The sequence below is a fragment of the Tachyglossus aculeatus genome, chromosome 1, assembly GCF_015852505.1.
Source record: "Tachyglossus aculeatus isolate mTacAcu1 chromosome 1, mTacAcu1.pri, whole genome shotgun sequence".
Classification (NCBI taxonomy): Eukaryota; Metazoa; Chordata; class Mammalia; order Monotremata; family Tachyglossidae; genus Tachyglossus; species Tachyglossus aculeatus.
The window spans coordinates 143105720-143132185 of NC_052066.1; the positions used below are offsets into that span (position 1 = coordinate 143105720).

Here is a 26466-nt window from a genome sequence, read left to right on the forward strand (position 1 = left end):
GTTGACAACATACACAGAAACACCTACCGTCACACAGAGATGAGCACCGAGTCAGAGACACTCAAAGACATCCTGGCCCAGGAGGCCAGGGGAGGGGCGCTTGTGATGTTTTTATTTTTGAAAACTCAGACGTGAAGATCCACCCCGATGCTCAGCTCTCCTTCTCGACGAGGATCTTAGCCTCGGGTGGCTCAGCCCCCAAGGGCAGTCACAGAACTGCTCCCCATCAGAGACCCCGCAAGAAAAGGGCTGAATTGACTTCAGTGGGGTCTGTCCTGTGGCAGCTGCGTGGATTCTTGGGGGCCTCGGATGGGAACGCTGGGTCAACGACAAGTGTCCAGAAATGTCAGAATAGCCAGGGATGCCGCCTTCCCTCTCCTGGGTGTGAATGAGCCAGCTGGAAAACACAACTCGGGGGGCTGAGGGGGAGACCAAGAGGGAGGGGAAAAGGGAGGAAGAAAGAGTGGGACTGTGGGTATGTGTGTCTGCTGGGGTTGGGGGAGAAACATAGAAAGCACAGTCCTGGGAAAGAGAGATGTGTGTGTGTGTGTGTGTGTGTGTGTGTGTGTGTGTGTTTGTGTGTGTGTGTGTGTGTCTGAAAAAATACAGTCCTAAGAGAGGGGGGAGAGGAGTGTGTTTGTGTGTACATGACAGAGTGACAGGAGAGAGAGACAAGGAGACAGAGTCAGAGAGACAGAGAGACCAAACCTGGGAAAGTGGGGAGAGGAGGGGAGTGTGTGACAGTGTGTGTGTGTGTGTGTGTGCCTGAAAAAATACAGTCCTAAGAGAGGGGGGAGAGGTGTGTGTTTGTGTGTATGTGACAGAGTAACAGGAGAGAGAGACAGGGAGACAGAGAGTCAGAGAGACAGAGAGCCCAAACCTGGGAAAGGGGGGAGAGGAGGGGAGTGTGTGAGTGTGTGTGTGTGGGAGGGTGTGTGTGGGGGTGTGTGTGTGAGGGTGTGTGTGTGTGTCTGAAAAAAAACCGTCCTAAGAGAGGTGGGAGGGGTGTGTGTTTGTGTGTATGTGACAGAGTGACAGGAGAGAGAGACAGAGAGTCAGAGAGACAGAGAGACCAAACCTGGGAAAGGGGGGAGGGGAGGGGAGGGGAGGGGAGTGTGTGTGTGTGTGCGTGTGTGAGTGTGTGAGTGAGAGAGAACAAACCTGGAAAAGGAGGTGTGTGTGTGTGTGTGTGTGTGTGTGTGTGTGTGTGTGTGAGAGAGAAAGATAATAGACTTGGAGGAGAGGGGAGGGGAATGTGTGTGTGTGTGTGTGTGTGTGTGTGTGTGCGTGCTAGAGAAAATAGACTTGGGAGAGGAGAGAGAGGGGTGTGTGAAAGAGAAAGAGAGAGAGAGAGAGAACAAACCTGGGAGAGGAGGGGTGCATATCTGTGTGTGTCTGTGTGAGAGACAGGGAAAGAGAGAGGCAGAGAGAAAGGGAGAGAGACAGAGCAGACCTGGAAGAGGAGGGAGGGGGTGTGTGTGGTGTGTGTGTGTGTGTGTGTGTGTGTGTGTGTGTGTGTGTGTGTGTGTGTGTGTGTGTGTGTGTGCATGTGCCCACAAAGACTTGTGGGAGGAGGTGAGGGGGCTTTGGAAGGCGCCCCTGCCCTCAGTGGCCTCCGGGCTGCTCTGTCCAGGCACAGTCAGGGTGGCCGGGCAGGTCTTCCAGGCTGACGGCATAGTCGGAACTCCAGTCGCGGTCAAACACGCGCTGCACGAGTTCCCGAGCGGCCCAACGCCGTCTCTGGGGGTCCGAGGCCTTCGGCCTGAGGATGAGGCCCACCCCGGCTGTGTTGCTGAAATACTCTTCTGACCAGTTGGAGGTTCCTATGACAAGAAGGGAATGGATGGCCAGTTGGCATGCAACTCCCTGGGAAGGCAGAAAGCCGCAAGCCCCTTCAGCCCCATGAGAGGGTAGAGCCAGCCTGGATGCCAGCTCAGGATCTCCGGGCAAGAGGTCCCCACCCAACACCGGAGAAGAAGCCCCGACTGAAGCCAAGCCTTCCTAATTGCCCAGACTACAGTGATGATGACCCCCTGGCAAGAGGGCCAGTGACTCCGGCAAGGTGGCAATGACCCTTCTGCAGGCTCCACAATTACAAGCAGCACCAGATAATTGGAGCTCGAAAGTTCCCCGAGGCCTCAATAGTCTGGGGTATTTAAGTTGAACATGGGACTTAGAGACTGGAAGTGTCTGGATAATCAAGCCTGAAAGCTTTCATCGTCTGGCCCCGGAATGCAGACATGAAGGGACCCAAGAGAGGCCTTTAACCCCAGAATGATTGATGACCCCAAAGTCATTGCTTTCGCTCAGCCTGTAGCTCAACACCTCCAGACCCTGATGACAGTTCAGGCCTGGGCCCAGTCAAACTAGCCCAATTAGCTGCTTCTGAGAAGCAGTGTGGCCTAGTGGATGGAGTTTGGGAGTCGGAATGACCTGGATTCTAAACCCGGCTCTACCACTTAGCTGGGTAACCATGGGCACTTCACTGTGCCTCAGTTGCCTCAACTGGAAAATGGGGATTAAGACTGTGAGGTCCCATGTGGGACAGAGACTGTCTAACCTGATTAGCTTGTATCTTCCCCAGCATTCAGTACAGTGCCTGGCGCATAGTAAGCTCTTAATACCATAAAAAAAGGCTACAGAGGGCCCAGGGCCCTGCGTTGGACATGGCTCTTCAGGTGGTAGACATAGTGCTGAGGGAGGATAGAGGGAGGTCAAATATCAACAAGGGGGAGGGACACGTGGAGCTGATGGGGGTTTTCAAGGTGGGTGTGGGAAAATTTCTAGTTGGTTGGTTCTGTAAGGAGCAGGGGAGAAGAGGTCACCGCCGGGGCCTCTCCCACCTTCCAACGGTAGGAAAGTCAAACATCAACAGTGTCTGCTGGCTCAGCCGCAGGCGAGGACCAGCATCCTCACGCTGTCGTTGTCCCTCCGCCATCGGAGAACTCCCGCCCCCAACTATCTGAAGTTCTCAGGAGGATTCCAGAATCCTTTGGGGCCTGAAACATCCAAATACTTGGGACCGACCCAGGCATTCTGGGGCTAGAGCCATCCACTCCAAGTGACCTCTTCCTGCCTCCCTCCCCTGCCCCTTTGGCCTGAGGATGAGGCCCACCCCAGCCGTGTTGCTGAAATAATCTTCTGACCAGTTGGAGGTTCCTATGACAGGAAGGGAAGGGATGGCCAGTTGGCATGCAACTGCCTGGGAAGACAGAAAGCCTCAAGCCCCTCCAGGCCCATCAGAGGGGGGAGACAGCCCAGGTGCCAGCTCAGGCCCCCCGCCCCGGCAAGAGGTCCCCCAGGAGAAGAATGATTGAAGTCTGAACTACATACACACCCACCCACCTCCCCCCCAACACTAACACACACACACACAGAGCAAACCAGCCCCTCACCAATATAGACCACCTTCTCCGTGACCATATATTTGTTGTGGTTCAGTCGGCCAAAAGGGATGTTTGAGTGATTCTTGATGGGAACGATGAAGATTTTCTTGTTGGAAATAGAAGAAGAAGAAGGTGTCACCATGTTTGGCAGCCAGGCACGGAGCCCGGATTATTAATGACCTTTGAAAATCTCTCAGCCTTTCGGTGGACAGTTTACGCAAACCAGACAGTCTGCCTTCACACTTCCTGGCCAGCTGCCGTTGCTGGACTGGGTGTCGTCTCTGGATAAATCCCACCAGTTTGGGAGTCTGCAGTGCTAACAAGGCCAGTCAGTTCCCAAGGAATTTAGAGGCATTTCAACGCCAGCAGCGTTCGAGGCTAAATATAGAACCAGCTACATCAAATTGGTTCATCGTTAGGCCCGGAGCCTTGGGCGGAGGCCCTGGAGCATTCTCAGTCAGTCAGTCAGTCAGTCAGCGATATTTACTGAGCGCTTACTGTGGGCAGAGCACTGTACTAAGTGCTTGGGAGAGTAGGAAAGCTTAGGTTGTGCCCACGGTCCAGCCAATCTAGAGCTCTGTCTCCAGATGGGACCCCAGGATCTGGGTGCTGTTTGCCCTTCTGGATGCCCAAACTAAATCCTCATTTGTAACCTAATTGTGGTTCCTTGTGGCCTGAAGCATCTGGCCCTTTCCCAGCTGTAAGAAGGGAAGAACTGATTTGGGCTTTGAAGCAGCACTTAAAAACTCCTTCAGCGCCCTCAGAGGCCAGTCAGGATTAACCCCTCCCTGGCTGGGCTGTGGAATTATAAGATTCCCCACAAACCTCTGAAAGAGAAATGGCATGACCCCATTTTCCACCAATGTCTCAGAAGAGGGGAAATAAATGGGAGTTCATTATGTTCACTCCTTTCAACTCTGACTGCTGCTGCTAAGCCTCCCTATGGCTTGAGCAGAGCTGTGGCCCGCTGGCATCCTGCCTCTGGCCTGGAATGCCCTCCCCCCTCATATCCGACAGACAATTCCTCCTTCGAAGTCTTATTGAAGGCACATTTCCTTCAAGGGGGTCTTCCCTGACTAAGCCCTCCTTTCCTCTTCTCCCACTCCCTCTGCGTCACCCTGACTTACTCCCTTTATTCATGTCCCGTCCGAGCCCCACAATACTTGGGTACTCATCTGTAATTTATTTACTTATATTAATGTTTGTCTTCTTTGAGAAGCAGCGTGGCTCAGTGGAAAGAGCACGGGCTTGGGAGTCCGAGTGATCAGCTGTGTGACTTTGGGCAAGTCACTTCACTTCTCTGTGCCTCAGTTCCCTCATCTCTAATATGGGGATGAAGACTGTGAACCCCACGTGGGACAAACCTGATCACCTTGTATCCCCTCCCCCCCCCCAGCACTTATAACAGTGCTTTGCATGTAGTAAGCGTTTAACAAATACCAAAATTATTATTATTATTATTCTCCTCTAGACTGGAAGTTCGTTAAGCGCTCAGTAAATATGACTGACTGACTGACTCTGTGGTGTCATGGTGCCCCAGCACCTGCCACAGTGATTGACACACAGTAAGCACATTTCCAAAATAACCCACAATTATGAATATTACCAACCCCATCATTCCCATCTGTGATTCTTTGCCTGCCTGCTGTCCCTTCCAGTGACTCATGTCAAACCCCTCACTTATCTGGAAGAGGACCTCAGAGTGGTTTCAGCGCTTAGAACAGTGCTTTGCATATAGTAAGCGCTTAACAAATGCCATTATTATTATTATTAAAAGGTGCAGCCTAGTGGAAACAGCACAAGCTGGGGAGTCAGAGGACCTAGGTTCTAATTCTGGCTCTAACCGCTTTCATTTTTCAAAATTTTCAATCGTATTTATTGAGCACTTACTGTGTGCAGAGCACTGTACTAAGCGATTGGGAGAGTACAGTATCACAATATAACGGACACATTACCTGCCCGCATTGTACTTACAGTCTAGAGGTGGGGAGACAGACATTAATATAAATAAATAAATCACAGATATGTCCATAAGTGCTGTGGGGCTGGGATGGGGGAAGAAAAAAGGGAGCAAGTCAGGGCAATGCAGGAGGGAGTGGGAGAAGAGGGAAAGGGGAGCTTAGTCAGGGAGGGTCTCCTAGAGGAGTTGTGCCTTCGATAAGACTTTGAAGGATGGGGAGAGTTGAGGAGGGAGGGCGTTCCCACCGTATGTCCCAGAGCAACCCACTTCTCTGCCCCCTTAGAACCCTCCTCTGTAAAACGGGGATTCAATGACTGTTTTCCTTCCTACTTAGACTGTGAGCCCCGTTTGAAACAGGGACTGCATCCAGCCGGATTATCTTGGGCCTACCCCAGAGTTTAGTACAGTGGCGCTTAGCACAGTGCTCTGCACACAGTAAGTGCTCAATAAATACGACTGAATGAATGAACGAATATAGTTAGCACTTAGCTAATGCAAAGGTTATTGTTATTATTTGGGGGCTGGGCCCAGGGGAGCCCTGGGGTCTTCTCCTCCTCCCTCAGTCCCTGTGGCGAGGAGCACTGGCCCACAGGGCCCAGTCAGTCAATTGTATTTATTGATTGCTTCCTGGGTGCAGAGCACTGTACTAAGCACCTGGGAGGGTTCAATATAACAATAAACGGACACATTCCCTGCTCAGCCCATGGATGACAGTGAGTGCCGAGAGAGTGGGGGTCGGAGGGGAGCCGGTTAACCCGGACGTGAGGGGAGCTTCTCCTTACCACCTCCACGGTGATGTTGGCTTCCGGGTGGTGGAGGGCTCGGAGAGAGCGGAGGTAAGCCAACATGGAGGGGTCAGTGTCGACCCCGCAGCTGACCAAGAGCCGGATGGGAACATTGCGGTTGAAGGCGGCAGCCCTCAAGGCGTTGTCGATGACGGGCCAGTACCTGCAGGAGGAGGCAAAAGAAGAATTCCACCCAGGCAAGGACCACCATAGCCCAGCTGATGCCCTTCCACAGGACCCAAAGTGGGGGTCCCGGGGATGGGGTGAGGAGGAACAGGGTATGAGCCAATCTTCATTTGCATTCAGAGCCAGAGAGCAGGGTAGGACTAGAAACCAGGGAGGAGAGGGGAAGAGTAGGGCTTTGGAGAGAGGGGAACATCTGTAATTTTATCATATCTGTAATTAGATTCATATCTGTCTCCCCCCCTCTAGACTGTAAGCTTGTTGTGGGCAGGGCATTTCATTGTTTATTGTTGTATTGTACTTTCCCAAGCGCTCAGTACAGTGCTCTGCACACAGTAAGTGTTCAGTAAATACGATTGAAAGAATGAACGACTGAGAGATGCCTCTCTAGATCATCTTCTCAGTCCAGCCAGATCTCTGACCATGGTATCATGCCATTTATTCATTCAATCGTATTTATTGAGCACTTACTGTGTGCAGAGCACTGTACTAAGTGCTTGGGAAATACAAGTTGGCCATGGTCTTGAAGGAACCATTTGCCAGATGCCCTCCTGGATACCCACCCTCATGGTTAGGGATGGACAATCTACTATCCCTAAGTCTTCTCTCTCCATCCATGATTCTCCCTCCAGTGACTCTCACCCCCCCTGCCACTTCAAAGCCTTATTGAAGGCTCATCTCCTCCAAGAGGCCCTCCCTAAGCCCTCTTTTCCTTTTCTTCCACTCCCTTCTTCATCTCCCTGACTTGCTTCCTTTATTCCTCCCCTCAACCAGCCCCACTGCACTTGTGTACATATCCTTAATTTAATTATTTATATTAATGTCTGTCTCACATCCAAGCCGTCACCAAAACCTGCCAGTTTCAGCTCCGCAACATTGCCAAGATCCGCCCTTTCCTCTCCATCCATACCGCTACCCTGCTCATTCAAGCTCTCATCCTATCCCGTCTGGACTACTGCATCAGCCTTCTCTCTGATCTCCCATCCTCGTGTCTCTCCCCACTTCAATCCATACTTCATGCTGCTGCCCGGATTACCTTTGTCCAGAAACGCTCTGGGCATATTACTCCCCTCCTCAAAAATCTCCAGTGGCTACCAATCAATCTGCGCATCAGGCAGAAACTCCTCACCCTGGGCTTCAAGGCTGTCCATCCATCCCCTCGCCCCCTCCTACCTCACCTCCCTTCTCTCCTTCTCCAGCCCAGCCCGCACCCTCCGCTCCTCTGCCACTAATCTCCTCACCGTACCTCGTTCTCGCCTGTCCCGCCGTCGACCCCCAGCCCACGTCATCCCCCGGGCCCGGAATGCCCTCCCTCTGCCCATCCGCCAAGCTAGCTCTCTTCCTCCCTTCGAGGCCCTGCTGAGAGCTCACGTCCTCCAGGAGGCCTTCCCAGACTGAGCCCCTTCCTTCCTCTCCCCCTCGTCCCCCTCTCCATCCCCCCACCTTACCTCTTTCCCTTCCCCACAGCACCTGTATATATGTATATATGCTTGTACATATTTATTACTCTATTTATTTATTTATTTTACTTGTACTTATCTATTCTATTTATTTTATTTTGTTGTTAGTATGTTTGGTTTTGTTCTCTGTCTCCCCCTTTTAGACTGTGAGCCCACTGTTGGGTAGGGACTGTCTCTATTTGTTGCCAACTTGTACTTCCCAAGCGCTTAGTACAGTGCTCTGCACACAGTAAGCGCTCAACAAATACGATTGATGATGATGACTGTAAGCTCGTTGTGGGTAGGGAACGTGTCTGTCATATTGTTAAATCATATTTCCCCAAGCTCTTAGTACAGTGTTCTGCACACAGTAAGTGCTTGATAAATACGATTGACTGATTGACTCTGGTGACCCAGCATGAACCATACAACACCCCTAACTCTCCCCACTCCATCCCTGATTCTCCCTCCAGTGACCCAGCATGGACCATCCAAACCTCTCTGAAACTCTCTGATATTTGGGGCTGCACGGCTTCCTCCCGCTTGCATTTTGATTTCCAACAAGTTGGCACGAGAACTCTCTTGTGAGGCTTCCCATGTGTCTGAAGCGTTTTCTCTTGTGAACCAGAATATCTAATTGAAACTCTCCAGATACCACCCGCAGCCTGGTGGCCTGGAGTTTTTATTTCTTTCCTGCAATTCCCTTCGGTCTCCCGGTTAAGCAGCTCCTGGATTCTGCCTCCCCAAAGGGCTCAGGCTTTGGACACAGCAGGGCCAGTCTGGAAACATCCCCATCGGCCTGAAAGCCAACCTTTGCTCAGCCACTGTGGAAACCCTTCCCCTTCCTGATCGGTGGGGCTGCCCTCAGGCAAGGCCATCCCAGTTGGTCAGTCACTGCGAAGTCCCTCCAGGCCAGGCCTGATGTGCCACAATAATTAGTAACAATTGCGATATTTGTAAAGCGCTTACTATGTGCCAGGCACTGTACGAAGCACAGGGGTAGATGCAACTTTATCAAGTTGGACACAGTCCCTGCCCCACATGAGGCTCACAGTCTCAATCTCCATTTCACGGATGAGGTAAATGAGGCACAGAGAGGTGAAGTAGTAATAATAATAATAATTGTGGTACTTAAGTGCTTCGTATGTGCCAGGCACTGTACTAAGCGGAGGGGTAGATACAAGTTTAACAGGTTGGACCCTGTCCCTGTCCCACATGGGGTTCACAGTCTCAATCTCCATTTCACGGATGAGGTAAGTGAGGCACAGAGAAGTGAAGTAATAATAATAATAATAATTGTGGTACTTGTTAAGTGCCTACTATGTGCCAGGCACTGTGCTAAGCGGAGGGGTAGATACAAGTTTATAATAATAATGATAATAATGGCATTTATTAAGTGCATACTATAATAATAATGATGGCATTTATTAAGAACTTACTATGTGCAAAGCACTGTTCTATGCATTGGGGAGGTTACAAGGTGATCAAGTTGTCCCACGGGGGGCTCACAGTCTTAATCCCCATTTTACAGATGAGGTCACTGAGGCCCAGAGAAGTGAAGTGACTTGCCCAAAGTCACACAGCTGACAATTGGCAGAGCCGGGATTTGAACCCCTGACCTCTGACTCCAAAGCCCATGCTCTTTCCGCTGAGCCACGCTGCTTCCCCTACTGTCCCTGTCCCACATGGGGCTCACAGTCTCAATCCCCATTTCACAGATGAGGTAAGTGTGGCACAGAGAAGTGAAGTAATAATAATAATAACAACAATTGTGGTACTTGTTAAGTGCTTAATATGTGCCAGGCACTGTGCTAAATGGAGGGGTAGATAAAAGTTTATCAGGTTGGACACTGTCCCTGTCCCACATGGGGCTCACGATCTCAATCCCCATTTCACAGATGAGGTAAGTGAGGTACAGAGAAGTGAAGTAATAATAATAATAATAATTGTGGTACTTGTTAAGTGCTTACTATGTGCCAGGCACTGTGCTAAGCGGAGGGGTAGATACAAGTTTATCAGGTTGAACACTCTCCCGGTCCCACATGGGGCTCAGGGCCTCAATCCCCATTTCACAGATGAGGTAACCGAGAAGTGAAGTGATTTGCCCAAGGTCACACAGCAGACGAGTGGCAGAGGTGGGATTAGAACCCGCGACCTTCTGATTCCCAGGCCTGGGCTCTATCCACCACACCATGCTGCTTCTCTGACACCTGCCAGCAAGGGTGAAGCCTTGTCCCATTGGTAGTATTTGTAGTATTTGTACTTTTAGACTGCGAGCCCACTGTTGGGTAGGGACTATCTCTATAGAGAAGCAGCGTGGCTCAGTGGAAAGAGCACGGGCTTTGGAGTCAGAGGTCATGGGTTCGAATCCCGACTCCGCCACATGTCTGCTATATGATCTTGGGCAAGTCACTTAACTTCTCTGGGCCTCAGTGACCTCATCTGTAAAATGGGGTTTAAGACTGTGAGCCCCACGTGGGACAACCTGATCACCCTGTATCCTCCCCAGCGCTTAGTACAGTGCTCTGCACGCAGTAAGCGCTCAATAAATATGATTGATTGATTGATTGATTTGTGGGCCTAGAAAGGCTAGTGTTTGCAGTGTCCTCGGGAGCCCCAGAGTGGAGAACCCAGGCTGCAGCTTTCTAAATCTGCCCTGCAAGGGGCTCCCTGCTTGGGGGGGACAGATGGGAGAACCTGCAGCCACCAATTTGTACTTCCCAATTTGTACTTCCCAAGCGCTTAGTACAGTGCTCTGCACATAGTAAGCGCTCAATAAATACGATTGATGATGACCACGCGCGGTCCGATAGCATGGCCCATGCTGACCCTAGGGCTGGCCAGTCTAGATCAGGGTAAAGGCCCCACGGCGAGGCTTCGGGACTGGGATATCTGGAGAGAAAGAGAAGCCGGATGGTCTGGCAGGCCTAGGGCAGCAGAACCACCCAGCCGCCCTCCCCTACTTCTCGGAGCAGGGAGACTCAAGCAGGGCTGGCTTCCAAGAAACCCCAGTCTCAGGGTTCAAGCAGCACGGCATATTGATTACAGCACAGGCCTTAGAGTCGGATGACCTGGGTTCCAATCCCTTCTCTGCCACATAATAATGATAATAATAATGATGATGGTATTTGTTAAGCGCTTACTATGTGCAAAGCACTGTTCTAAGCACTGGGGGGATACAAGGTGATCAGGTTGCCCTACATGGGGCTCGCAAGCCTTCATCCTCATTTTACAATTGAGGTAACTGAGGCACAGAGAAATTAAGTGACTTGCCCGAAGTCACACAGCTGACAATTGGCGGAGCCGGGATTTGAACCCGTGACCTCTGACTCCGAAGCCCGGGCTCTTTCCACTGAGCCACGCTGCTTCACATATCTGTTGTGTGAACCTGAGAATGTCACTTAACTTTTCTGTACCTCAGTTACCTCATCTGTAAAATGGGGATTAAGATGGTGATCCCCATGTGGGATATGGACTGTGTCCAACCTGGATATCTTGAATCTAATCCAGTACTTAGCACAGTGCCTGGCGCACAGTAACTGCTTAACAAATGCCATAAAAAAAAAGATGGGGGACTGAGGGAGACTGAGGAGGGGCTTCCTTAAACGTCCCCTTCCACAGATGGGGCCCAGAGCCATCTGGACTTCAAGAGTGAAACGGAACTCCTCAAAAAACTCCAGTGGTTGCCCATCCACCTCCGCCTCAAACAAAAACTCCTCACTATTGGCTTTAACCCCCCTCAGGGTCGCACCTGGAGAATTTCCAGTATTCCTCCAGCCTCGGTTATGGGAGGGAGAGTCAAGCAGAGGCCCATCCATTCCATTCCTAGCTTGGCCAGTGGCTAGCGAATGGCAGGCAATCTGCTACAAGTCAAATCTAGAAGTCAAATGTCACCCATGCTGGGCAGCAGCGTCGTGGGAGAGAGTCGAGGGCGGAGACTCGAGTTTACTGCACAGAAGGCAGCAATGGTAAACCACTTCTGGATTTTTACCGAGACAACTCTCTGGATCCACTACCAGAACGATTGCAGATGGAGAGCGGGCCGTTCTGGGAGAGATGTGTCCGTGTTGTAACTATGGGTCGGAAACAACTCGACGGCATAAGACAAGACAATGGTTTTAAAGCACTCCACCACCTTGCCTCTCACCTCACCTCTCTTCTCTCTTTCTACAAAAGAGAAAGAGAAGCGGAGAAGCAGCATGGCTCAGTGGAAAGAGCACGGGCTTTGGAGTCAGAGGTCATGGGTTCAAATCCCGGCTCCGCCACTTGTCAGCTGTGTGACTTTGGGCAAGTTACTTGACTTCTCTGTGCCTCAGTTCCCTCATCTGTAAAATGGGGATTAAGTCTGTGAGCCCCACGTGGGACAACCTAATCACTTTGTATCATCCCCAGAGCTTAGAACAGTGCTTTGCACATAGTAAGCACTTAATAAATGACATTATTATTATTATTATTACAACCCATCTCACAGACTTCACTCATCTAGTGCCAACCTTCTCAGTGTGCCTCGGTATCGCCTGTCTTACCAATAGCCCACGTCTTATCTCTGGCCTGGAACACCTTCCCATTCGACAATTACTTTACCCCTGCTTCAACGTTTTATTGAGGGCACATCTCCTCCAAGAGAGCTAACCTCTCCAGCGCTTTGAACAGTGCTTTGCACATAGTGCTTTGCAAATAAATGCCATTATTATTATTATTATCCTTCTCAGATTGTCTCTCCTTTCCTCTTCTCCCACTCCCTTCTGCATCCTCCTGACTTGCTCCCTTTGTTCTTCCTCCCTCTCAGCCCCACAGCACTTATGTACATATTTGTAATTTATTTATTTGTATTGATGTCTGCCTCCCTGCCTCTAGACCGTAAGCTCGTTGTGGGCAGGGAATGTGTCTGTTTCTTGTTGTATTGTACTCTCCCAAGTGCTTAGTTCAGGGCTCGGCACACAGTAAGTGCTCAATAAGCATGACTGACTGAATGAATGAATGAAAAGAAAAGGCTGGCATCCCCTGAGCCAGCCCCCTCTGACTTCCAGCCTGGGAATTCGGAGGCAGCATTCCCACCTTCCACCCGAGGGAAGGGGCGATAGGTTCTTGGGACAGGATGGGGGTCCAGGTTGTGGGCTTTGGGTGGGCGCGGATACAGCCGAGGGTGGGCCTGCACTAACCTGGGCGGTTTCTGGAAGCGGGTGGTGGGGAAGTATTCCATCACAGAGATGTGCACAAACTCCTGGGCCTCCATGATGCCCTGCAGCAGTGCAGCCAGGTCGTGGGTGCGTCCTCGGGGGCACAGAGCCGGGGGAGACGCCTGAGAGGGAACACAGACACCGGGTTGGCACCCCAGGATTGATGGTGCAGCTGAACCTGGAGGCTCCCAAACACCCAGTAACAATAATAGAGAAGCAGTGTGGCTCAGTGGAAAGAGCCCGGGCTTTGGAGTCGGAGGTCATGGGTTCAAATCCCAGCTCCGCCACTTGTCAGCTGTTTGACTTTGAGCAAGTCACTTCACTGGGCCTCAGCTACCTCATCTGTAAAATGGGGATTAAGACTGTGAGCACCCCGTGGGACAACCTGATCACCTTGTAACCTCCCCAGCGTTTAAAACAGTGCTTTGCACATAGTAAGAGCTTAATAAATGCTATTATTATTATTATTATTATTAATAATAAGTGTGGTATTTGTTAAGTACTTACTATGTGCCAGGCTCTGGTACTAATCGCTGAGGTGGATACAAGCAAATCAGATTGGACACAGTCCCTGTCCCACGTTGGGCTCACAGACTCAATCACCATTTTACAGATGAGGTAACTGAGGCCCAGAGAAGTTAAGAGACTTGCCCAAGGTCACACAGCTGAGATTATCCATTACACTATGCTCCACGCACAGTAGCCATATAGTACAGTGCTCTGCACAGACTAGGCAACCAAGATAGTGCTCTGCTCACGTTAAGCTCTCATTACGCTGCTCCGCACACTAAGGTTTTTCAGTACAGCGCTCTGCACACTGAACTCTCTCAGTACTCGTTGAGGGCAGTGAATGTGCCCGTTCATTGTTGTATTGTACTCTCCTTAGTACTTGGTACAGTCCGCTGCACACAGTAAGCGTTCAATAAATACGATGGCCTGCTTCACTCTGCACACTGTAGACACCCAGTACAATGTTCTGCACACTTTAGGCCCACAGTTCAGTACTTTGCACGTTGTAAGAACTCAAAACAGTGCCCTGCAAAGTGTAGGCACAAAGTACAGAGGAGCAGCGTGGCTCAGTGGAAAGAGCCCGGGCTTTGGAGTCAGAGGTTATGCGTTCGAATCCCAGCTCCGCCACTTGTCAGCCATGTGACCTTGGACAAGTCACTTAACTTCTCTGGGCCTCATCTGTCAAATGGGGATGAAGACTGTGAGCCCCCTGTGGGACAACCTGATCACCTTGTAACCTCCCCAGCACTTAGAACAGTGCTTTGCACATAGTAAGCGCTTAATAAATGCCATTATCATTATTATTTACAGAGCTCTGCACATAGTAGACATCTAGTACAGTGCTCTGCAAAGACTAGACTCTCCTTACACTGCTCTGCACGCTATAGTCTCTCAGCACAGTGCTCTGCACATTGTAAGCCCCCAGTCCAGTGCTCTGCCCACGGTAGATGCTTTATAAACACTAATGATGATGAAGAAGCCTAGGCGTTTCTGTTGCTGACCGCGAGGAAAGCTTCGGCCGCCGTCCCATTGAAGTCCACGTCCAAGGGCCGGTGGCTGTTGATGCTGGTGGAATAGTTCTGCGGCCAGGAGGGCGGGATGACAGCCCCAGGAGTGCCCAGATCCCAGTAGGTTTGGAAGATTTTCCAGAGATCCCTGGCGAGGCGGCTGCAGTTGTAGATGACGGCCCCCAGCTCCTTCACCTGCGGGGACGGGCCACGGTCTGCGGATGGGGCAGGAGGCCGGGAGAGGGGCTCTCCCCTCACACACACCCCTAGTCCCCCTAAGTCCCCCACCCTCCCACCCAGCCCCCTGCCTCTTCACCTGCATGAACGACACACTTCCCCCCAACTCCGTCCCCGGCACAGTGATGGTGGTCAGCCGAGGCACTGCCCAACCCTCAATCAGTAACCAACGTTGGCTGACTCCCTCCTCCTCCAAAATGGCCTGCGTTCTACTCTATGGGTGCATGTTACTAAAGAATAGGGACACTCTCTGCCCTCAGGGAGCCCCCAGCTCAGTAGGGGAGATGGCCTTGCAGATAAACTCATCTGTATGATCAGGAAGGCTGCCTGGAAGCGGTGTCTACAGAGCTGTGGTTTACGGGAAGGGAGGGAGGGAGGGGATTAGGTGGACAGAACTGGGGAGGCTGCTCTGCATAGGTGGGGAAAGTGGGCAAAGCCTTGAAGTGGCAGGCTGGCGTTTTCTACCTGTCGGCGGTATCTATTGAGCACTCACTGTGTGCAGAGCACTGTACTATTGCTCTTATTTATTATTATTTATTACTCTATTTGTACATCTTTATTCTAATTATTTGATTTTGTTAATATGTTTTGTTTTGTTGTCCGTCTCCCCCTTCTAATAATAATAATAATAGTGGCATTTATTAAGCGCTTACTATGTGCACAGCACTGTTCTAAGCGCTGGGGGGGAATACAAGATGATCAGGTTGTCCCACATGGGCTCACAGTCTTCATCCCCATTTTACAGATAAGGGAACTGAGGCCCAGAGAAGTGAAGTGACTTGCCCAAAGTCACACAGCGGACAAGTGGCGGAGCCAGGATTCGAACCCATGACCCCTAGAAGCCCACAGGCTTCTAGACTGTGAGCCCGCTGTCGGGTAGGGACCGGCTCCATATGGTGCCGACTTGGACCTCCCAAGCGCTTAGTACAGTGCTCTGCACACAGTAAGCGCTCAATAAATATGATTGAATGAATGAAATATGGCAGAGCACTGTACTGTTACTCTGTTTCTTATTATTTATTACTCTATTTTATTTGTACATCTTTATTCTAATTATTTGATTTTGTTAATATGTTTTGTTTTGTTGTCTGTCTCTGCCTTCTAGACTGTGAGCCCGCTGTCAGGTAGGGACTGGCTCTATATGGTGCCGACTTGGACCTCCCAAGCGCTTAGTACAGTGCTCTGCACACAGTAACCGCTCAATAAATACGATTGAATGAACGAAATACAGCAGAGCACTGTACTGTTACTCTGTTTCTTATTATTTATTACTCTATTGCCATCTTGTACTTCCCAAGCGCTTAGTACAGTGCTCTGCACACAGTAAGTGCTCAATAAATACGATTGATTGATTGATTGATTGAAGACAGGAGGGAGAGAGAGAGATAGAGAGAGAGAATGAACACATCCTATGTCTGTTTGTAAGAGCGTCACATGGGGCACAGGGATGGAGGGGGCTGAGGGAGGGGGATCCCCAAGCTCTCTGGCTTTGATTTGCTCCCTCCCTCCCTCTCAGGGCTTGAGGTTGACCCTCTGAATGATGGAGAAGCAAGAAGAGACCCATGCAGCTAGCTGGTAAACTCCTGGAGAACGGGGATCCCCAGTCTACCAACTCTCTTATTCTCTCCCAGGGGGCATAGCCCAGTGCTCAGCACACAGTAAGTGCTCCTTAAATACAGTGGACTGGTTGATGGATTGATTGAGTGGACTTTGCAGTAGCCACCTCCAGGCCCCTGGGGGAATGCTGGTTTGGGGCCGTAGGAGGGGTGAGTAGAGTGCTCGACACACAGTAAGCACTCAATAAATATACTTGATTGATTGATCGGTCAATTGGGTGGCAGAGCAGACCAAATGCTGTCTATGGACTCGGGCCTAGGCCCCTGTGAGGAGGAGGGTGGGCGGGGCTGAATCACAAGAGTGGCCTTCCACTGGTCCAAATGCAGTTCGCTCATTAACGAGCCCCCCAAACTTCCAGAACGATAAGAAATGCTCCTACTCCTCCTCTTCTTCCTCCTCCTCCTCCTCTTCCTCCTTCCCCTCACCACCCCCCGCAAACTGACCTTCTCAATCCAGGCAGCTGGAGTTCTGTTCAGAGCTCCAGCACAGAGGTGAAAGACAGATCCCAGCCCACAACCAGAAAGGGACAGAAATTAAACAGACAGAGCCATCATACCCGCTTTGCTGACTTTGTTTCCCTTCTTAGTCCCATTCGCTATGGGTTTGGGGGCCGGGGTCTTTTGGAGCTCCTCAGGCTGAGGGTTTACCTGAGGCTCAAGAGAAGCTGTGACGCTCTGAAATCACCTGAACAACAGCAAAATTCTAGCAGAGAGGCTACCTGGCCTGCAAGCCCAGTAAGGGCAGGGCTATAGGCTGCTTGCCAAGAGGAGCCAAGGCTATAACCTGCCAAGTGAAGAGGTGCTTGGGCTATGTCCTAGTGGAAAGGGTACAGGAGTGGAAGTCAGAGGACCTGGGTTCTAATCCCAGTTCTGCCACTTGTCTGCCGTGTGACCCAGGGCAAGTTACTCAGCATCTCTGTGCATCAGTTTCCCCATCTGTACAAATGGGGATAAAATACCTGTCTTCCCTCCTTTCTTAGACTGTGAGCCCCATGTAGAAGAGTGACTGTGTCCAATCAGCTTAGAGTGGATCCACTCCAGCACTTAGCACAGTGCTTGGTACATAGTAAGCACTTAATAGTAATAACAATGATAATGATATATTTTAAGCAGGGAAGTGCAGGGCTGTTCCTTGATTCATTCATTCATTCAATCGCATTTACTGAGCGCTTACTGTGTGCAGAGCACTGTACTAAGTGCTTGGGAAGTACAAGTTGGCAACACATAGAGACGGTCCCTACCCAACAGCGGGCTCACATCTAGAAGCGAGCTCACAGTCTAGATACAAATGAAGACCACTCATTTGGTCAGAAAGCTGCCATCATGGCTGCCTGCATCTTAGTGGAGCTTCTCCAGATGTTTTTGAGGCCCAATAGACTCCTTCTGGTGTCAGGGGTATCCCAGAGGAGCCCCCCAGCGTTGAAGGCACCGGTTTAAGGAGCAGACACAAGAAACACCAGGGAATTTGGGGTTTTCTGTTTGTTGTTAGCTTTGTTTGTTTTTAATGTTATTTGTCAAGCACTCAGTATGTTTCAGGCACTATGCTAAGGGCTGGGGTAGATTCAAGATAATCGGGTTGGACACAGTCCATGTCCTACATGGGGTTCACAGTCTTAATTCTCATTTTACAGATGAGGTAACTGAGGTACAGAAAAGTAAAATGACTTGCCCGTGGTCACACAACAGACAAGGGGCAGAACCAAGATCAGAACTCGGGTCCTTCTGACTCCCAGCCCCGGGCTCTATCCATTGGGCCATGCTGCAATTAGTTCCAAGGTGGACAATACCCACCCAGGCATCGTGGTCTGAAGATGGAGAGAGAGAGAGAGAGAGAGAGAGAGAGAGAGAGAGAGAGAGAGAGAGAGAGAGAGAGAAAATGTAGGCATTTCTGAATGTCCCCCTCCACACTGGCCCCCACAGAGGGGCCTTTTGGGTTTCCCCATCTTTGCCAGGTGATGGCACAAACGGGGTCTCCCCTCACCTGTGTCAGGGACCTCCAGTCCATGTTGGCACTTCCCAGGTAAATATGCTGCATGTCCACCACCCAGAACTTGCTGTGCAGGACGCCCTGGGTCAAGCGGCCCAGGTTGACTCTCCTTACCTGAGCCCCTAAAAGAGACACGCCAGGGGTTAGGGGTTGGGGCTGCCTCCATTCCAACTCTGAGCGGAAGCCGTAACGACCCCGTGGTGGGGGCAGACCAGCGACCGCTGCCCGCCCTCGCTCCGGGCGCGCTCCTGTGGCGAGTCAAATGGGGACACCACCAGAGCGACAACCAGGGTGACCACAGACCACAGAGAGACCAGAGAGAGAAGGCCAGGCACCCCGACTGCACCAGGGCCGGCCTGAAGTTTCAGAGTCTGCCCTGCCTCCCATTTAGGGTTTGGAGACGCGTATTTAGGATGGAGATGTGTATTTAGGTGGGGGAGATGGGGGCACCTCTCCCTCTCCCTTCTCCCCTCTCTCTGCTTCTACCCTTTCTCCCTTGGTCTCTGGTCCCTTCCCCCATCTTCGCTCCCCTCTGACCCACCCCCCTTAGAGCAATGGCAATTCCGCTTGTCCACTGCCACCCTGACACGTGCACATGAGGAGCTGTGGGCGGTGCAGGCTTTCGCCTCCGGAGCTTGGCACGGCAGCTCCCGATGCCCAGGCTCTGGGCCCACTCATCACCTGCTCGCTCCAGCACCCTTAGGTCCTCTGACGCCAATGCCAGGGTGGGGATGCTTGCCACGACCAGCAGGGAGACGTTCCTGGCCGGTAAGCTTTCCAACTTCTTCAGGATCTCTTCTCCCTGCAGGCCGGACAGGAGGAAGAAGAGATGAGTCTCAGAGGGGGCCAGGGGTGCGGCTGGTCCCTGGGGGTCCCATGTCCTGTGACCCCAAGGCGGGTTGACCACAGAGGCCTTCACAAATCAGTCCAAGAGTGTTTCGGCTAGGCCTGGGGGGGTGGGGTGGGGGAAGAACACGATTCTTCAACTGTGACCCCAACCTCCTGTGCCCGCTCCACTCAGGAAAGACCCCCTGCTTGGGCTCTCTGCTACCCTTGAAGGCTGCTAGTCAAGAGTTTCAGGGGACAGATTGACCCTTGACCCTCCAGGTCAGACTTCAGGTCCAGGGGTCTCAGGGAGTGGGGGCTGCTGGCAGGGAGAGTGGGGTGGTGGGGCCAACAAATGGGTGGAGCTGGCAATCAGTCTTCACTTCCAGCTGCCCACCCTCTCCTAAACCCCGTAGGGGAGACTCCTCACTGCCAGAAAGCTGGCATCCCTGCCTGGAGCCTGTTACCACTCCCATTCTCCATGTTCCCCATCATGTCCAATTCTATTTAATTCTATTTGTTCTGCCGACTTGACACCTGTCCACATGTTTGGTTTTGTTGTCTGTCTCCTCTTTCTAGACTGTGAGCCCGTTGTTGGGTAGGAACCGTCTCTACATGTTGCTGACTTGCACTTCCCAAGTGCTTAGTACAGTGCTCTGCACACAGTAAGCGCGCAATAAATACGATTGAATGAACGAATATCCAACCAACTCCTGCCTCTGAGACCTGAGTTTCCTCCTCCACAGACTTGGAGTACTGCGTGGGACAGGGATGGTGCCTGATCTGCCTGGACGGTACCTAATAATTATAATAATTGTGGTATTTGTTAACCGCTTATTATGTATCATCATCATCATCATCATCAATCGTATTTATTGAGCGCTTACTGTGTGCAGAGCACTGTACTAAGCGCTTGTATCTATCCCAACACTTAGTACAGCGACTGACACATAGTAGTAATAATAATAATAATAATAATAATAATGGCATTTATTAAGCACTTACTATATGCAAAGCACTGTTCTAAGCGCTGGGGAGGTTACAAGGTGATCAGGTTGTCCTTCAGCGGGCTCACAGTCTTAATCCCCATTTTACAGTTGAGGTAACTGAGGCACAGAGAAGTTAAGTGACTTGCCCAAAGTCACACAGCTGACAATGCTTAACAAATGCCATCATTATTATTATGTGCCAAGCACTGTACTAAGCTCTGGGGTGGATACAAGCAAATCAGGTTGGACACAGTCCCCGTTCCACGTGGGTCTCACCGTCTCAGTCCCCATTTTACAGATGAGGTAACTGAGGCCCAGAGGAGTGAAGTGACCTGCCCTAGGTCACACAGCAGTCAATGGCAGAGCCGGGATTAGAACCCAAGACCTTCTGATTCCCAGCACTCAGCATACCGCTTGGCACATAGGGAGCACATAACAACAATAATAATACTGCTAAGAATTGCATGTTTGTTATTACCAGTTGAGAAGACGAGTCGTTGACCCCGATGTCCGCTCCTGTAAGGGACCAGTAGTACGAAACCACGTGGACACTCTCTCGAGCCATGTCCAGGAGCCGTCCCCAGGCCTGGGAGATGGGCTGCCCCATCGGGCTGCTGGGCGTGTAGGGCATGTCGAGCGGGAAGCTCTCCACCAGGACAAAACTGCAATGGCCAGATGGTCCTTTATTTTATTTTTTTTATAATGGCATTTATTAAGCACTTACTCTGTGCAAAACACTGTTCTAAGCGCTGGGGGGGGGGGTTACAAGGTGATCAGGTTGTCCCACGGGGGGCTCACAGTCTTAATTCTCATTTTACAGTTGAGGTAACTGAGGCACAGAGAAGTTAAGTGACTTGCCCAAAGTCACACAGCTAAGTGGTGGAGCCGGGATTTGAACCCATGACCTGCCTCCAAAGCCCGTGCTCTTTTCACTGAGCCATGCTGCTTCTAGACTTATAGACTGTAAGCTTGTTGTGAGCCCGGAACCTGTCTGGCTGTTGTTGTAGTGTACTCTCCCAAGCTCTTAGTACAGTGCTTTGCACACAGTAAGCGTTCAATAAACATAATTGAATAAATACCAACTCTGTGCTATCGTACTCTCCCAAGCTCTTAGTACAGTGCTTTGCACACAGTAAGCGTTCAATAAACATAATTGAATAAATACCAACTCTGTGCTATTGTACTCTCCCAAGCTCTTAGTACAGTGCTTTGCACACAGTAAGCGTTCAGTAAACATAATTGAATAAATACCAACTCTGTCCTATTGTACTCTCCCAAGTGCTTAGTACAGTGCTCTGCACTCAGTAAGAGCTCAATAAATACTATTGATTGATTTATTGATTTGCTCCCGCAGGCCAGAGCCCGGGTCCCCTTCAGACAGTCACCACAAAAGCTGGGAATCTCCTCGGCCCGGAGATGACGCCAGGAGGGAGAACCCACCCGCCAGCCCACTGATGACCTTCTCCCTGGAGATCGTGAGCCCTTCAAAGGTCATTTTGTCCATCTTCCTGTCTCCACCAGGGATCACAGCCAGATGGGATGTTCCTCAAATCTCCCGCTGGAACCAGATTCCACCCACCGACCTTCACTAGTAACCTACTTTGGAAATTACCTCTGACCCTTTAGGGAAGTTCTTCCTTTCCTCTAACTTAGATCATCATCATCATCATCATCATCAATCGTATTTATTGAGTGCTTACTGTGTGCAGAGCACTGTACTAAGCGCTTGGGAAGTACAAGTTGGCAACATATAGAGACAGTCCCTACCCAGCAGTGGGCTCACAGTCTAAAAGGGGGAGACAGAGAACAAAACCAAACATATTGACAAAATAAAATAAATAGAATAGATAAGTACAAGTAAAATAAATAAATAAATAAATAGAGTAATAAATATGTACAAACATATATACATATATACAGGTGCTGTGGGGAAGGGAAGGAGGTAAGATGGGGGGATGGAGAGGGGGACGAGGGGGAGAGGAAGGAAGGGGCTCAGTCTGGGAAGGCCTCCTGGAGGAGGTGAGCTCTCAGTAGGGCCTTGAAGGGAGGAAGAGAGCTAGCTTGGCAGATGGGCAGAGGGAGGGCATTCCAGGCCCGGGGGATCAACCCTGCTGCAGTTTCTTCCCGCTCTGCCCCTCTTTAGACTGTGAGCCCACTGTTGGGTAGGGACTGTCTCTATATGTTGCCAACTTGTACTTCCCAAGCGCTTACTACAGTGCTCTGCACACAGTAAGCGCTCAATAAATACAATTGATTGATTGATTGATTTAGAGAACCACAGATAGCTCTTCCTCAAGTAATAAGGCTCCTCTCTCTTAACGTTCCCTGTTTCAAGTGAAACATCGCCAAAGCCCTTGCCCGTCTCTTGATTTCCCCCTTTAGTTATGGTCCCTGCTCACCTCTGCCCCTCGCTCTGCCCAGAGCGGTGATACACTGGACCACCGGGGGACAGAAATAGCCCCCACTGGGGAGGGGGGCGGTGAGCTTGGATCAGGGCTCGAGCTCGTCACTCAGGGTGGGCCAGTGCCCTCACTTACCTGCATGAGTTGTTGTTTCCTGAGGACTCGCCCCCGTCATCCGGCGGCTCTCCCTGGTGACTATAGTCCCCGCCCGGTGGCCCCAGGCTAGGTGCAGAGGGGACGGGGCCTTGTCTCAGGGCCATAGTCAATGCCATGGCCACCGCCCAAATGACCGCAAAACCAGCCACGACCTGCAACTGGGAGGAAGTCGGCATTAGGGAGAAGCAGCGTGGCCTACTAGAGACACCATGGGCACGGGGGGCGGATGGACCAGGGTTCTAATCCCAGCTCTGTTATTCGTCCGCTGTGTTACCTTAGGCAAGTCACTTAACTTCTCTGTGCCTCAGTTACCTCATCTGTAAAATAGGGATTAAGACTGTGAGCCCCACGTGGGACAACCTGATCACCTTGTATCCCCCCCGCCCCCAGAGCTTAGAATAGTGCTTGGCACATAGTAAGCGCTTAACAAGTACCATAGTTATTATGTCACTTCTCTGGGCCTCAGTTACCTCATCTGTAAAATGGGGATTAAGACTGTGAGCCTCATTCATTCATTCATTCAATCATATTTATTGAGTGCTTACTGTGTGCAGAGCACTGTACTAAGCACTTGGGAAGTACAAGTTGGCAACATATAGAGATGGTCCCTACCCAACAGCGGGCTTGCAGTCTCACGTGGGACATGGACTGTGTCCAACCTTTTATCTACCCCAGCGCCTAGGACAGAGCCCAGCACATAGTAAGCACTTAGCGAATACAATAAAAAAAAAGACAGATGCTCTCGGCAGAGGGTCGGCAGACAGGACTGGAAAGGACCACAAGAGGTTAATTGGCCTGCCCAGCTCTCCACCACTGGGCGAGTGGGTGTTGGTTTGATTCTTAGAAATATCCAAGGACAGATTTCCGGGAATCTCTGCTCTTCTGGAATGGGGCCAGAATCCGGCCCCTTCAGTCACTGAGAACTAATAATGATGGTACTTGTTAAGCGCTTATTAGGTACCAAGCACAGTTCTAAGTGTTTGGGTAGATAAAAGTTAATCAGATTAGACACGGTCCTTGTCCCACACGAGGCTCACATTCTTCATCTCCATTTTACAGATGAGGTAACCGAGGCCCAGAGAAGTCAGTGACTTGCCCAAAGTCACACAGCAGATGTGGTGAAGCCGGGATTAGAACCCAGGACCTTCTGACTCCCGGGCCTGTGCTCTATCCATTAACAATAATAATAATAATAATTCTGGTATTTGTTAAGCACTTACTGTGTGCCAGGCACTGTCCTAAGTGTTGGGGTGGATACAAGCAAATCGGGTTCGACATAATCCCTGTTCTACATGGGGTTCACAGTCTCCATCTTCATTTAACAGATGAGGTAACCTAGGCTCAGAGAAGTGAAGTGACTTGCCCAAAGTCACACAGCAGACAAGTGGTCCTGGCCAGATTTGGGTCTGGAGTGTCAAGTCCTGCTCTGTTGAGTTCCTGTGTGTGCTTCCCTGGGGGTTTTGGGTCTTGCCCTTACTTGTCTGGTCCCTGTATCTGCAGGCAGTGAGGGCGAATCTGCTCTTGGTGAGCCAAGGATCGTTCTGTTGATGATGGATCGATTGATTGCTGAGTTCATTCATTCAATCGTATTTATTGAGCGCTCACTGTGTGCAGAGCACTGTACTAAGCGCTTGGGAAGTACAAGTTGGCAACATATAGAGACGGTCCCTACCCAACAGTGGGCTCACAGTCTAGAAGGCTCACAACTCTAGTCTAGAGTTGTCTTGAGGGTCTCCCCCAGGACACACAATACTGTGTTCTGCCATTCTCCGGCTGAGGATGTCCAGAGAACTCAGGTAGTTGACAAGTACCAGAAAGCCCATAATATCCCAGACAACTAGGAGGTGGGCTGGAGAGAAGACCCAGAAAGTGTTCCCTTTTTCTAGTGGGGACACGGACGTGATCGAGGCCGAGAACCATAGATGGGTACATATATGAAGCAGTCAGGAGTTGAAGGGAAGGAACAGACCATGGACCACCCGGGTAAAATGAAGCGAATGGCGTGGGGCGTCAATCAGGGGAGGATTCTTGGAGGAAGGGTCCTGGAGTTGAATGCTCGGTGGCAGAGGGGATGGTGACCCAGAGCGGGGATGCTGTTACAGGTTTTGGGGTCCAGTAGCTCATTGTCCCCAGAGAGACCTGCTGGTCTCCACCCACAAGGCCTCACCGTCTCCCCACTTGTGCGGGCATGGAAAGGGGGCGAGTCGACGGGGGCCGTATAAGAAGGGAAGTGAGAAACAGCCTGGCCTAATAATAATAATAATTTTGGTATTTGTTAAGCGCTTACTATGTGCCAAGCACTGTTCTAAGCACAGAGAAGCAGCGTGGCTCAGTGGAAAGAGCCCGGGCTTTGGAGTCAGAGGTCATGGGTTCGAATCCCGGTTCCATCACATGTCTGCTGTGTGACCTTGGGCAAGTCACTTAACTTCTGTGAGCTTAAGTTCCCTCATCTGTAAAAATGGGGATGAAGACTGTGAGCCCCACGTGGGACAACCTGATCACCTTGTATCCCCCCTAGCGCTTAGAACAGTGCTTTGCACATAGTAAGCGCTTAACAAATCCCATTATTATTATTATAAGACTGTGACTGTGAGCCCACTGTTGGGTAGGGACTGTCTCTATATGTTGCCAATTTGTGCTTCCCAAGCGCTTAGTACAGTGCTCTGCACATAGTAAGTGCTCAATAAATACGATTGATGATGATGAAGTAAATATGTACAAGTAAAATAGAGTAATAAATCTGTACAAATATATATACAGGTGCTGTGGGGAGGGGAAGGAGGTAGGGCGGGGGAGAGGAAGGAGGGGGCACAGAGTAAGCGCTTTAACAAATACCATTAAAAAACAGATAGGACTGGAGAAGCAGTTGTTCCACCCCTGCCCACTCTGATCCATCTGCCCTCGCAGAGGGAAGACGACACAGCCAGTGTGGACACGGGTGTTGAGGCGTTCTTCCAGAGACTCCCCATCTCCTCTCCTTTTAGCGTTGGGCACTGGCACTAATGAACCAGCCCATGTGGGGAGCAAGAAGGAGCCCAGATAAAGGGAGAAAGCAGAGCCTGGAGGCCTGTGGCCCAGGCCTGGCCCATCTGCCCTCACTGGAGACCCCGGGACGCCACCCACCCTGGCCTGGCCTGTCCACCCTCGTTGGCGACCCTGGGAGGTCTTTTAGCCTGGACTGGTCCATCCACCCTCGCTTGGGACCCTGGAGGCCTGCTGTCATCATCATCAATCGTATTTATTGAGCGCTTACTGTGTGCAGAGCACTGTACTAAGCGCTTGGGAAGTACAAATCGGCAACATCTAGAGACAGTCCCTACCCAACAGTGGGCTCACAGTCTAAAAGGGGGAGACAGAGAACAAAACCAAACATACTAACAGAGAACAAAACCAAACACACTAACAAAATAAAATAAATAGAATAGATATGTACAAGTAAAATAAATAAATAAATAAATAGAGTAACAAATCTGTACAAACATATATACATATATACAGGTGCAGTGGGGAAGGGAAGGAGGTAAGATCGGGGGGATGGAGAGGGGGACGAGGGGGAGAGGAAGGAAGGGGCTCAGTCTGGGAAGGCCTCCTGGAGGAGGTGAGCTCTCAGTAGGGCCTGTCCTGATCTGGCCTGTCCACCCTTGCTGGCGACCTCGGGAGGCCTATTGTCCTGATCCGGTGCAACCACCCTCGTTGTCTGAACCGCACACCTACCATCCGCGTGGGGCTTCCTTGTTTTCCTCTCAACTCCAGGGAGCAGGGCTCTTCCGACCCTACCGGTTTTTTGAAGATTTGTTTTACCAT

General features: G+C 50.8%; 1 protein-coding gene and 1 non-coding gene across 2 annotated transcripts; one reads left to right on the forward strand and one right to left on the reverse strand.

Moving 5' to 3' along the window:
• Positions 1-1551: 1551 nt before the first annotated feature.
• PLD4 (phospholipase D family member 4) lies at positions 1552-26466 on the reverse strand. Its single transcript, XM_038750782.1, has 10 exons — positions 26377-26466; positions 22642-22820; positions 20583-20766; positions 18972-19092; positions 18285-18412; positions 14445-14645; positions 12916-13055; positions 6129-6294; positions 3396-3492; positions 1552-1823 (listed from the first exon to the last, which is right to left on the reverse strand). The coding sequence occupies exons 1-10, from the start codon at positions 26464-26466 to the stop codon at positions 1606-1608; spliced, it is 1524 nt and encodes a 507-aa protein (XP_038606710.1). The 3' UTR covers positions 1552-1605.
• LOC119937765 lies at positions 11487-11624 on the forward strand. The gene has a single exon (XR_005454207.1). It is a non-coding gene; the product is annotated as a small nucleolar RNA SNORA7 (small nucleolar RNA).